The sequence below is a fragment of the Saimiri boliviensis genome, chromosome 8 (assembly GCF_048565385.1).
Source record: "Saimiri boliviensis isolate mSaiBol1 chromosome 8, mSaiBol1.pri, whole genome shotgun sequence".
NCBI lineage: Eukaryota > Metazoa > Chordata > Mammalia > Primates > Cebidae > Saimiri > Saimiri boliviensis.
Window position 1 is genome coordinate 41,770,912 of NC_133456.1, and position 14,188 is coordinate 41,785,099.

At 41.0% G+C, this 14,188-nt stretch overlaps 1 protein-coding gene across 2 annotated transcripts in view; it reads left to right on the forward strand.

Moving 5' to 3' along the window:
- The first annotated feature begins 2,419 nt into the window (after positions 1-2,419).
- Positions 2,420-14,188, forward strand: part of GUCA1C (guanylate cyclase activator 1C) — a 39,207-nt gene continuing 27,438 nt past the window's right edge. The window contains exon 1 of one of the 2 annotated variants that reach the window (XM_003939401.4): positions 2,420-2,740. In XM_003939401.4, the coding sequence (XP_003939450.1) occupies positions 2,537-2,740 (204 nt within the window). In that variant the 5' untranslated portion in view covers positions 2,420-2,536. The remainder of the gene's footprint in view (positions 2,741-14,188) is intronic. The other variant, XM_039477477.2, reaches the window with a different exon arrangement.

Consider the following 14,188-nt stretch of genomic DNA (forward strand, 5'->3'; position numbering starts at 1 on the left):
TTCTTTAGTGTATCATAAATGAAGGCTTTTTCCCATTATCTTATGACTGGCTAATGTTTTATACAGCAAGACTCTTGATTTTGGGACTTCAATATTGTATTCAATATAAGAATTCTCATTTTACAAATAATTTTAAAGTTTTTTTTCCATATCAGCAAAAGATCATTATGCAGATTTTCTTTAAAGTCTAATTTACATTAAGAAACAGTTTTTGGATCTCAGGTCCTTATATTCTTGATCCATCCAAAGTTTTCCCTCCATAAAGGATTTTTTTGGCCTCCTTGAAAACTGTTAATACCTTCCTCTGCCATCATCAGTATCCATTTTTTCTTTAATATAAAACTGGTGATTAATAAATGTTAATGAGGATAAGAAGTTAGCACATCTGAGCATCCTATGGCAGACATTTAGAAAGAGTCTTAAAGGAGACTTCCCCAAAGAATGCTTTTTGAAAATTCTGGCAGGATATCTCTCATATTCTTAGCTGAATAATCCTGAGGCTGAGTCCTCACTGTCTCCCCTTACCTCCCTTTTGTTCTTTTTACTCTCCAAAAAAGAATATATTTCACTCTAATGGTTTGAAGTAATTTTTTCAAATGGATAAGTTTCACATTTCTATGACCTTATTTCCACCTTTTTTTTTTTTTTTTTTTAGATGGAGTCTCACTCTGTCGCCCAGGCTGGAATGCAGTGGCACAGTCTCAGCTCACTTGCAGCCTCCACCTCCATGGTTCAAACGATTCTCCTGCCTCAGTCTTCTGAGTTGCTGGGATTACAGATGTGCACCACCACACCCAGCTAATTTTTGTATTTTTAGTAGAAATGGAATTTCACCAGGTTGCCCAAGCTGGTCTTGCACTCCTGACCTCAAGTGATTCACCCACCTCAAGTCATCCACCCACCTCGGCCTCCCAAAGTGCTGGGATTACAAGCATGAGCCACTGTGCCTGGCCCTATTATTTAAATCTAATTATGACATCAAATTGTCCCATCGAGAGTCTATATTGATATGTTTGAAACAAAATTAACCACATTCACCATAACCACCACCACTTCCTGTGAAGGCAGTTCATTTAGGCCCCAGTGGCTCATTCTTAGGAATCAGGGATTTTTTAATAAATAGGTAATCAGGGCCAGGTGCAGTGGCTCAAGCCTGTAATCCCAGCACTTTGGGAGGCCAAGGCAGGTGGATCACGAGGTCGAGAGATCGAGACCATCCTGGTCAACATGGTGAAACCCTGTCTCTACTAAAAATACAAAAAATTAGCTGGGCATGGTGGCGTGTGCCTGTAATCCCAGCTACTCAGGAGGCTGAGGCAGGAGAATTGCCTGAACCCAGGAGGCGGAGGTTGCGGTGAGCCGAGATCGCGCCATTGCACTCCAGCCTGGGCAACAAGAGCGAAACTCCGTCTCAAATAAATAAATAAATAAATAAATAAATAAATAAATAGGTAATCAGTCAGGATTAAAGAATAGGGACAAAGACAGAGACCAGATGTATGAGCTGGGCCAAAAATGGAAATAGAAGTAAAAACTGAGTGGGGTTAGACAAGGAGAACTGTGATTTAGGAGTAATGGAATTATATTATTTCTGCCTGAGGTTTTTTGTACTAAGTATGGTTGGTATAACAATGGGTTGAGGACCACACAAAGCATTCATTTCCACTACTGGACCTTGCCTACAGTTCTTAGGTACATTCACCCTCTTAAGTTCATTGGCAATTGGAGCTTGGTTAGGACAAGATTAGCCAGATTAGAAAACTGGAGTAAGATAAAGCTGGCAGGCCCAGGGCATGTGTAGATACTTGAGAGACCAAAAAAAAAAAAAAAAAAAAAAAAAAGATAAGAACAGAGGGTGGGCGTGAAAAAGGAAGAACAATGCCAGAAACACAGCCCAATGTATTCCTTTATCTTCAGATGACACTTTACTGACTACTACATCTACAGTTTTTCTTACTACTAATTATTTGATTTTTCTCTCTTACACATAGACTTATTTTTAACAATACTCAGAATGTATAATTTTTTCATGTAAAAATGTTATCTAAATTTATCTTCACAATACCTTTTATTATTATTTTACAGCTGGGGAAACAGACTTGAAAACAGAAGTAATGTTTCAATGTAGTTAATAAGCGGTAGAACAAAGCACAGAATCTAGGCTTCCTGATTGCGACTCAAAGTTCCTGCCATTAGATCCACTGTACCCCTCAATAATGTAGGCAAAATTTATAGCTAACAATATAACAAAGATTACCCTCTCTAAAATATTGCGTCTTCCCTTCACAAAAAAGCTATGTCTCTGTATGTTGGTAAGAACAATACCGTTAGTGCCCACTGACCTTGGTTTTAAAACTGTGCAGATGAGTTAATCTCACTGGCTTTCTGTTCTTATTTAGCCTGCTGCTGTAAGAGGTTTAGAGTAGCTTTCTGAGAGCATATGTTAGCCTTCAGTTTTAGTGAAGAGTGAGGGACTAAATCCAGAGGAAACTTACCTGAAAACAACCTGAGGAAAAGCTGTAGACTGTGAGTCAAGATGGGGAATGGTCAGTCTATAGCTGGTGATCAGGTAGCAGTTCCTACACAGGAGACCCATGTGTGGTACAGAACATTTATGACGGAATATCCATCTGGCCTGCAAACACTACATGAATTTAAGACGCTTTTGGGTCTGCAAGGTCTGAATCAGAAGGCCAATAAACATATTGATCAAGTTTATAACACCTTTGACACGAACAAGGTAAGACCTTCTACTTTTTATTTCATTTGAAAATCCTGTGGTTCTGTGCTCTTTCCTTTTTTTTCCCTATAAAATAGCCTTAAGTAAAATGCGTGCATCCCACTGAACAGAGAGGTCTTCAGACAACCCAGAGCTTGTAGGTAAGTGAGTCATTAAACACATTTAGTACTGACGGCATGAAAATAATTGGGAACTAGCCTCTCCCACCCTAGGAAGTGTTCTGCATGTAGGGAGTTATTTTAAAACCAAATTAAATCTCGGCATGGAATTCTAATGCTATCATTTAAATAAATCTAATCAGTACAGATAGATTTACAAAGACTGTTTTCGAAGTATTTAATGCATTGGTGACATTTTATAGAAAGGCAAATTACAGGACTCCGCTTTTAAATATGTGATTGCATCTAGGTTGGCAGATAAAATCAATACAAATTAGCCAACATGTTGTCTGAACTGAAATCAAAAGTTAAACTCTTTCATATTACTTTTTTTCCCCCATATTTGACCAATTTAGTTTGGGGAAAATGAAAACTGAAATTTAGACAAATTTTTGTTTTTAAAGATTGTTACTCAGCTATTTTCTTGAATTTACTCATTCCTGAGGAGCTGTAGTGCATTTAATTTCATTTTTTGAAAAAATGCAAAGAGAAGAGAAAAGAAGATATGGAATTGAAAAAAGAAAGAAAGAAAAGCAACAACCTGAAATATCAGCCTTAGGTTCTGCCTGCTTTTACTTGTTTATTTTGGTTATTTTACCTGTATATTTTTATATTTCAAAATGTGTAGATGCTGATCAAAATAAAAAGAAACAGAGAACATACTAATAGAAAAGAGATGACTTTAGAAGGCCATCCACCTGTTAAAGAGAAAGAAGGGATGGTAAATTGAGCAAAATTAGAAAAGAACGAATTGTCCGATAGGATGTGTAGAATTTAGCACAGTACTTTAAACCAAGAAGCCAGTGACTTAAAAGGAGATAACAAGCAGGAACTTGGGAAAATTAAACTGGTGCAAAATTAACAGCTATTTTAATCCTTGTCGCAATGTCAGGAACAGATTTGTTTAGGACATTATGGTTTTTTGCGCTTTGGTATCAAACATGAGTTAAGCCCTGCCTGTTTAGCATGACAACGTTCTCCTCCTCGTAAATTTTACTTAGTGTCAATGCAAGCAGAAGGCAATCTTCAAGGGGCTGACAAATCAGTGGGAAAATGTGGCAGATTCTGCTTTTGTGATTAATCCTGAAATGTGTTCCAGATACTATAGGAGTGTTGCCATGTCGTCTTTATTTGCCTCTGCCTGCAGATGTGTCTCTCAGCTCTCAATCTCACTTCCTTTCTGTCATTCTCTGTGTTCCATTCTTTGTATGGCTGCTATAAGCAGCCTAGTATCAGGATAAAAGTCGGTTGCTCTAGACAGCAGTTTCTTCGGCTCTGAGTATCTACTCATGAGAGGTTAGAAAATGAGCTATCAGCGAGTTTTAGAGTTATTCTCTAAAGGTGTTGTCATATCCCATGCAGCAGTTTGGTTGCTAGCCCAGTGTTTATGAATGCATTGTACATGTCAGCAGTTCACGTGCAAGAATGAGAACATGCAGAAAGGAGTGGGTGGAAGCAAGGATCTGCTGTCAGATGAAGCCCCCTGTCAAGGAAGCAGGGCCAATGTCCACACAGGTGTGTGTGCCCTTGATTATGAGAGCCTTCTCAGTGTCCGCCACAGGAATAATGGTGTATTTTTATGGGGTACAGTGCTATGGTATGATATACCGTTGGCCCTTGAACAACACAGGTTTGAACTGTGAGGGTCCTTTTACAGATTTTCTTCCTTCTCTGCCATCCTTCAGACAGGATGACCAACCCCTCCTCTTCCTCCTCCTCAGCCTACTCAAACGTGAGGATGATGAAGATGAAGACGTTTGTGATGATCCATTTCTACTTAAAGAATAGTAAATATGGCCAGGCACAGTGGCTCATGCCTGTAATTCTAACACTTTGGGAGGCTGAGGCAGGAGGTTCATGGGGTCAGGAGTTCAAGACCAGCCTGACCAACATGGTGAAACCCTGTCTCTACTAAAAATACAAAAATTAGCTTGGCGTGGTAGTGCACGCCTGTAATCCCAGCTACTCAGGAGGCTAAGGCAGGATAATCGCTTGAACCAGGGAGGCGGAGGTTGCAGTGAGCTGATGTTGTGCCACTGCACTCCAGCCTAGGCAACAGAGAGAGCTCCATCTCCAAAAAAAAAAAAAGGAATAGTAAATATATTTTCTCTAGCTTCCTTTATTGTAAGAATGCATTATACCAGGCGTCCCCAAACTATGGCCCGCGGGCCGCATGCAGCCCCCTGAGGCCATTTATCCGGCCCCCCGCCGCATTTCAGGAAGGGGCACCTCTTTCATTGGTGGTCAGTGAGAGGAGCACAGTATGTGGTGGCCCTCCAATGGTCTGAGGGACAGTGAACTGGCCCCCTGTGTAAAAAGTTTGGGGACGCCTGCATTATATAGTACACATAATATAAAAACTATGTGTTAATTAACTGTTTCTGTTATTGGTAAAGCTTCCAAGCAATAGCAACCTACTAGTCGTTAATACATTGTGAAATGATGAACTCAAGCTAATTAAAATATCCATCAACTCACATACTTATTTCTTTGTGGTGAGAACATTTAAAACATCCTCTCAGTGATTTTGAAATGTACACTATTATTAACTAATAATGGCTAATATCATCTACTACCCAGTCTAAGGACAAATTTTCCTCATTGTTTCAAGCATACATTTTTTTTTTTCTACATCCTTGGTTTGAGCTAGGATCCAAACAAGGTCCTCATGTTCCAACTGTGGTTCTGACTCTCAAGTCTTCATTTTTTTTTTTTTTTTCTGTAATAGCTCTCTAATCATCTCTTTCCCTTTCCATGCCAATCATTTGTTAAGGAAAGAGAGTCATTGTTCTATAGAGTATCCCACATTCTAATTGTTCTCCTGTGTCATCTAACTTGCTTTTGATTCTTTGTATTACCTATAAATTGGTATTTAGCTGTAGAAACAAATAGATTCTGATTTATTTGTTTGGCAAGAATACTTCATAGGCACATAATTATTGGTTATCTCACTTTACTGAATTGTCTGCTAGGTTCAGGCAGTGTCAGGCTGATTACAATGAGGCAATTACTAACTCTATGTGAAACAAGGAAGTCAGTAATTTTAGTATACCACGGCTATGCAGACAGCAAAATGTACCATAGGCTGGGCATGGTGGCTCATACCTGTAATCCCAATAGTCTTGAAAAGTCAAGAAGGCAAGCAGATGGTTTGAGTGCAGGATTTCGAGGCCAGCATGGGCAACATAGCAAAACCTTGTCTCTAAAAAAAAATACCTAAAAAAAAAATTAGCTGGGCACAGTGGCTTACACATATAGTCCCAGATACTCAGGAGGCTGAGGTGGGAGGATTGCTTGAGTTCAGAGGGGTTGAGGCTGCAGTAAGCAGTGATTGCACCACTGCACTGTAGCCTGGGTGGTAGAGTGAGACCCTGTTTCAAAAAACAAATTACCGCAATCATTAAAATGAAACTCTGATTTTTAGATTAACTATAATTAAGGGAATATGGTGGGAGAACAATACTGTGTTGGTGAATGCTTCATTAGCTCAGAGGGTTCAAGGGCAGGTAACTCTGTTGACATTTGCTGATTTCTGTGGTGTAAATACTCGCACTGTGGCCAGTTTTCAAGCTAACGACTATTTAATACTTGGCTTATACAATTTCTGAATTTAACAATCAGCTCACAGTGGCAGATGAAATACACTCCCGTACACCATTGCATTGGGTTATATGAGGGTCATAAAATTAGATACTTCTCTTTCAATATAACAGGAAGCCAATGTCTAAAATTAATACATCAAGATAAAAGAATAAGCATCTTAATTACAAATGTAAGTAAAGACTAGGAAAATCCCCACTGGTTCAATGTTTTTAATCATAAGCCTTTTAGTTGTATTTAATTTAAAATATGTGTATGTTCTACGTACATGCTTAAAAACTTAAAAATTTTAAAGATAACACAGAAGACAGCAAATCTTTGTAGGTGAGGTCAGTGATGGAAACTGCTCCTGTCAAAATTAAGGTCTGTCTCTGGGAAAGCCTTGGCAACACAAGTTCCTTAGTTTCTACAACTGGGAATCGTCCGTTCCGTTGTGGAAATTCTACTGACTTGAAAGCTGATGGCCTAGACTGGCCCAAACTTGGTAATGAGTAACCTTGTCAAAACATAAAGTCTCCATGATGAGTACAAAATGAAAGTATGTGGCTCTTGTGGTCAGTGCTAAACCTAAACCACGTGAGATGATGGGACTTGAAGTTAGGTGGGCTCCAAAGACTGGTCACAGCTAACACCACTGCCAAGGCAAAATCTGGTGACAGCCTGGTGAGCTTCTGAGGGCCAGGTGTGGGCCAGCACAGGTATAACAGAAACTGTAGATTTTTGTCGCTGGCCATTGGTTCCTTAAAGGCAGTGAAAGTGGGCAGGGGCTGCACTATTCTCACCTTAAGCATCCACAGGCTTCACCTGGAGATTAATGCAAAACACCCAGTTCTCAGGAAATTGCTTGCTGGGAATGTTCTGGGAGTGCACCTGCACTCCCGCTCAGCTCCTAGGGAGTACACGGAGTGGAGCTTCCTTCTGCTTTGCTGACGTCCATGAGGAGGCTGAGGATGAAGGAGCACCCAGCCCTGCCGCACATCCTGCGCTCCGCACTTCAGGTGTGCCCCCTTCTTTCTCATCTTCAGTTTAGTCCTCTCTCGGTCTCCTTTCTCTTTTTAAGTGCAAGTGGTGAGTTCATCCTTGTGAAACAACAGTACAGAAATAGGAAAAGTAAGAGGATCATTGGCTCCTTCAAATCCCACATTTCTCCAGAACGGGCTCCTATTATAGCATAATGGCATATAGGAGTTAGTGAACAAAGGTTTACTGAGTGATAAAATAATAGGGGGATGTTGTGCTGAACCCCTATCAACCTTCATAAGGAAGGCACTGGGTTTAAGAGGCCAAACAAGATGCCCAGAGCTAGCAAATGAGACGTGGGGTTTCACCAGGGGCATTTATACCAGAGAGACAGTCTGGTGGCAGGGTCTGGACAACATGACCGAATGGCACAGTGGTAGCAGGCTGGGCAGGAAAACTGCAGTCGCTTACCAACAGTATGCAGTTGCTATTGTGTTTCAGTTAAGACCCTTCCCTTAATGACCTCCACCTGGCAACCTTCATTTAACCTAAGACTCAGGGCCTCAATCCCGTGACCCATGTTCCACAGGACAGGATGGGGGCTCAGATATTCTTCATAGACAAGAAACAAATCTAGTTGGCTACTCCCGGATTCGCTATCTCAGAACACATTGACGGACATCTGCCAGACAGGGTCATCCTCAGGTTTCTCTGAAATTATTCCTACTAGGTGTGTTTATCCTGCAGGAAACGACGTCAGTAGCCTCACTTTTACATATGCACTTCTTTCCTTTCTGTTCCTCTCTTTCCCTCCTATTTTTTCCCCGTACCTCCCCCGAAGGGAGGCCACCATATCTTCCAAATTGTAACTTTATGCCTAATTGGAGTAATGATCTCAAGAAGAAGCTGAAAATCTGTTTATTTTCTTTATATGTTTATTTTTTATTTGGATTCCTTATTTTGTCCACAGTCTTTATATGCTTATTTTAAATTTGGTTTATCATATTTATTTATTTATTTAAAAAAAATTGTCCATAAGTTATTGGGGTACAGGTGGAGTGATCTGGTTGAGATTGGAGACTATTATTCTAAGTGAACTAACTCAGGAATGGAAAACCAAACATTGTATGTTCTCACAGATATGTGGGAGCCAAGCTATGAGGACGCAAAGGCATAAGAATAATGCAATGGACTTTGGGGAGGTGGGGAGATTAGGAGGGGCCGAGGGATAAAAGACTAAAATGTATTTCTTATTTGCCTATCTGGTAAGAATTTTAGCTTACATAGGCATTTAATAAATGTTACTTTAGTTTTTTACTAGATTGATATTTTGAGTCCTCCTTTACCAAGGACGGCTCTTCCTCCACTCTCCAGGATTGCTTGTAAATCCCAAGTGTGTATCCAAACCTCAAGGTGTTGGGGGAGAATCTGTCTACACCAGTATTTGTGGAGATAGTCCCCCTCCTTATGTCCAGATTCATGCAGACGTCTATTGTTTCTGCACAGCTAAGCCTCCTAAGCCAGATTCTCTCTTAGCTACTTTATACTCCAAGCCCTCTTAGTCTGGCTCAGGCTGATCTGGCCAAATACCTATAGCCTTTTCTCCCGGTCAATGCGAGGTGCAGGGGAACTTGGTATATCTGAACCCAGGGAGTGAATCACAGGTGCTTCTGCTCTTACATCTGCCAAACATGGTGTTTCTGTCACCTGTCATCCATCCATTCTTGGCCCTCCCAAATCGGTGTGCCCCTCCCTGTCAATATCTGGCAACTCTCTCTTCCTTCCCTTATTCCACACCTTCCCAGCCTACGAAATCTTTATGTAGTTTGGGAGTATAGTGGAGAAACTAGAAAAACTGTCTCTAATTATACATTTCTCTAAATCTTTTGTTTATGGCATAAACTTTATGCTCTGAATCCTAAAGATCTTCAACCACAGAAACTTGAGAGCTAAGAATGAATTCTTGATTCCTGCTTTTCTGCTACAGTGACTTATCTCTTAGGCAATGAATGTCTTTATGAATGTAGGCAGAGCTGGAAGACAGCAGGGATTAACAGGAGCAAACTCACATCCTTAACATTCTGTATTATTATCTCACTGCACTTGCAAATATGTACTGAGCACCTGGAGGCACGGAGTGAGGGATGCCACAAAGGTGGATAAGAACTGGCCTCTGTCCTAAATTGACTTTACAAGCTAGTGGGGAAGATAGGCACATCCTCAAAAAATAAAAAGAATTAGTAAATAAAGAATCAAAGCTTGAGTGAGGGGAAAACATTGTACTAACTCTCTGGTTTCAAGGTTCTGAATGGATCCATGGTATTAAGGGCTGCTTTTAAACCTGGTAGTGGTCAAGGGTTCCCTAGGGGAATTCTTGAGTCCCATCCCAGCAGGGAAAATAAGAATAGAAAAATTACATTTAAGTATTAGGGTTGTGCAGGGATAGGGGTGTATGAGTAGGTAGAAAACATGGTTTTTCTGTTCCTTCAAAGAATTTATAGCCTAGTTGAGGAATAATTATGTCAAGATTATGTAACCAAAAAATAAAACAAAATAGTTTAAGCAGGACTGACTGGGTGATCCAAGGTTCATTTACTGGGGTCAGAAGATGCAGCAGGGGTTGAGCGATGGACTTAGTTAGGAAAGGCTTTTTGGAGAAGTTGAGTCATTTGGGGATCTCGAAAGAAGTGAAGAACTTTGATTATTACTAATAAAGGCTAACACTCAACATTTCTGTGCCAGTCACTCTTTTATGCATTTTATGTTTATTGTCTCATAGAATCCTTACAACAATATTATAGAGTAGATACTATTTTTCTCATCCCCATTTACACATGAGGAACTTGAGGCACAGAGAAGTTAAGTAACTTGCCAGAAACTACACATCAGGATTGGAATGCTGGCTGCACCCTGGAATTGGTGTGTTATTCCCCCTTCAACAGAGGAGTTGAGAATTGCAATGAAGAAAACGGCTCTAATTAGAGTAGGAGGGAAGAGGGAGAAGGGTGCATGGGGCTTAGCTGAGGCAGAGGGTTATGGCTGGAGCATAACTGGCCAGAGACACTAGGTGTCTCAACTAGATCTTTTGCTCCATATGGGTAACCTGGCAGTAGTCAGCACTACACCTGCATCCTAGCTGAGAAGTGAGGAACTCAGAACACCAAGATGCCTGGAGAGTCTCGGAGCAGGAAGTCAGCCTTTATGATGCCTCTAGCTTCTGGTCCAAGTTCTTGTTGCTTTAACAGGTGTGAAGGTACATAAATAACCCTCAGGGCTACACCTAGGCATCCGGGTTTTATCCAAATACAGTATCATTATCAACCCTTAAACTAGGCCAAAACTCCTCTAAGAATACTGACTTGTCAGATGCAGGATCGTAGGAATGACCCCATTTCCAAAGAGCAAAACTGGACCAATAGAAGCCTGATTTTTGGTGGCAGGGGGATTAGAATGGAGGAGGGTAACAGGGATCTAAAAGACTTCTCAAAAATCTTTGCCTTTTTTGGGACTCCAGAAATCTTACAGAGGGAGGCAAAATGGTTTCTCTAAGTGTATGGGTTTAGAACTCAAACCACAAATGGAGTGCCAGTTTAAGCTAGAACAGTTGTCAGCACTGGGTTCATGTAAATTCCAGGGTAAAACAAAACACCCAGAAAATCCTCAGGTTGTTATTTTTAGTTAGCAGCTTCTGACAAACCCTGGGCATCAGGACTGAGGGGATGATGAGGGAATTATTAGAAACGGGGCAGGGGTTTACCTGGACAGGAAAAGGAATGAGAAGTAGCGGGCAGTGAGAATTGAATAATGATTATTACAGTGGATGTGATGACTGTTTACCTACAAATGTGTTCATAAACCACATCTTAGCTTTAATGTAGCAGAAGTCCTTGCTGTGTGTGTGTGTGTGTGTGTGTGTGTGTGTGTGTGTGTGTGTAATGAGCCCCTTAGAGAATCTCTTTATAATATGAATCACAGCCCAGCAACAGGATGGTGGAGGCAGCACCTTGGAAAGAATCAGAATGCCTGGGCTCCTGTTCCCATTCTGACCCTTACTTGGGGTATGTAATCTTGGACAAGACCATTAACCTCTCTGTGTCTCAAATCATTCATTTCCAAAACTGGGACAAGACCTATGCTGCCTGCATTAGCATTGAGCTCATATGAAATAATCCAGGTGAAAGAACTTTGAAAAAATGTGCAATCCGGTCCACAAATGAACGGACTATTTATCTGCAAAATGCAGATAACTCTGACCTCAGCCCCCAAAGGTTTGATAACAGTGTAGATTAATAGCACTTCTTATCGAGCTTGTATTTCCAAATGAAAGGTGTTTCTACAGGTGCGGGAGTTGCTTTCCTGCCATTTCTTAATTTTTCTTAATGCTTTGAACATTTATTCATGCTGTTTTGGGCAACATTTGCCCCTTGCAATGCCTGTCAATCATGAAATGAAATTCATTAAGTGAGAATCATCTTAGTATTTTGACTGTCATCTTACTATAAGCCAGGACTCATGTGTGGGAGCCCCAGCTCTACTTGAAATTCAGAAGTGACCTTTGGTTATCTGCTCCCTAGCTTCTTTGTATAAGAGCCCATAGCCGGGCGCGGTGGCTCAAGCCTGTAATCCCAGCACTTTGGGAGGCTGAGGCAGGTGGATCACGAGGTCAAGAGATCGAGACCATCTTGGTCAACGTGGTGAAACCCCGCCTCTACTAAAAACACAAAAAATTAGCTGGGCATGGTGGCGCGTGCCTGTAATCCCAGCTACTCAGGAGGCTGAGGCAGGAGAATTGCCTGAACCCAGGAGGCGGAGGTTGCAGTGAGCCGAGATCGCGCCATTGCACTCCAGCCTGGGTAACAAGAGCGAAACTCCGTCTCAAAAAAAAACAAACAAACAACAAAAAAAAAAAAACCCATAAAAATTGGAGCAGGCAACATGGCTTTTTAACTTGTGTCATAATCGCTGCTGTTCATTAACCCCTGGCTACCCTGCAACCTGTCACACTGTACTGGGTTTTCTGGCCTACAAAGTGACCACAATTAACTGTTGATATTCATAAGACACATTTACTGGAAACAAATGACCTTATGTCTGTTAAGTTGCAGTCTGTTAAGGATTAAGACCAAGAGTTTAGAGCTTCTAGAATGGAAGCTCTCAGGAAGCATTTGTTGGTGATAATAAAGTACCTCATATTTGTTTGGCACTTCATAATTTACAAATAATTTTCATATATACTATCAATTACAACATTTTGGCTAAGCTTTTCACAGACTTTTACCTGTTAAAGACATCACCTTTACCCGTGACACACTGAAGACAGATGCTTGTAAGAGGAGGCTCATACTGCCTACCCGAGGAAGCTTTTTGCAAAAGGCTGCTGTGACTGTAGTCCTAGATCTGCAGTAATTAGCTACAGTATCCAGAAGTGCTCAAACTTGGACAATTGTCTTGCCTTCCCCAAATCCACATGAGATGACTTCTGATTCACAGTGGACCTACTAAGCTGGCTGCATTCTAGGGGCAGAGGGTTAGGGATTTCTGATAGCCAGAAATCCTGTTAATAATCAGGAGCTCTTTTGGTAAAGATTATGAGAAGTCCTTTGTTTTAGAACCCTTAAATTATTACAGTCACTGTGAAGTCAAGAACAACAGTGTCTGATCCAGAGCTGCGTGAAGATCACATTATAGAACCAAGTACCAAGCCAGCAGTGTATTTCTGATCTCACAGAGGCAGCCTCTCATCAGGATATTCCAGCAATTCCATGTTTCATAGAGACTGTGTTTGCTGTTAATATTAGTATCTGTGGGTGAAATGGGCTAGGTCATAAATCCTGTACCTGACATTTCCCTTACGGATTTTTTTAAATTTACAATTTACAAAGATATTAATATATATTTAACATGACTGGACCTTATATTGCCTATTTTTAAAGATCCTAAAATATAAATTAAACACCACTGATGATTATTGATCAATTGTGTCATGTGCTTATGCTAGCCGTCTGGGTTTCCTTACTTCTGACCATCTGAGTAACCATTTTCAGACAGACATTTCAATTCATGTGTTGGTACCAACTCACCACAGCTGGTAAAATGTCACTGAAAAGTGTCATATGTTAAAGAATGCATGCAAATGTCTTGAGGTTATGGGGCTGCGAAAATTCATGAATGTTTCACAGACAGTGTTGCTTTCTGAAAAATAACTGAAAGTTAATGCTGTGGGGGGAATCCATTTTGATCTGAGTCTATAGTTCGGTGAATTTTAGTTGGAGCTGGATTGTTTTCCTAAATTGGAGGGTACATAGGACAAATGGAGTTTCTCTCTAGTTGCCGTGATAACAATTTCTCTTTCTGTGGTCTTATTCTTAGTAGGACTCTGGATGCTATGGTCCTTGGTCAACACTCTGTAGGACAGGCGTCCTCAAACTTTTTACACAGGGGGCCAGTTCACTGTCCCTCAGACCATTGGAGGGCCACCACATACTGTGCTCCTCTCACTGACCACCAATGAAAGAGGTGCCCCTTCCTGAAGTGCGGCGGGGGGCCGGATAAATGGCCCGCGGGCTGTAGTTTGGGGACGCCTGCTGTAGGGCCTTGTTAGGACCCTTGGTTAACACTGTAGCCCTCAAGTGTGCAAAGCACAATGCCTGGTCTTATAGGTATAGCAAGTATTACAGCAACACCAGTAAGTATAATTGTCATCGTGATAGGTTTAATTATGATTGCTATT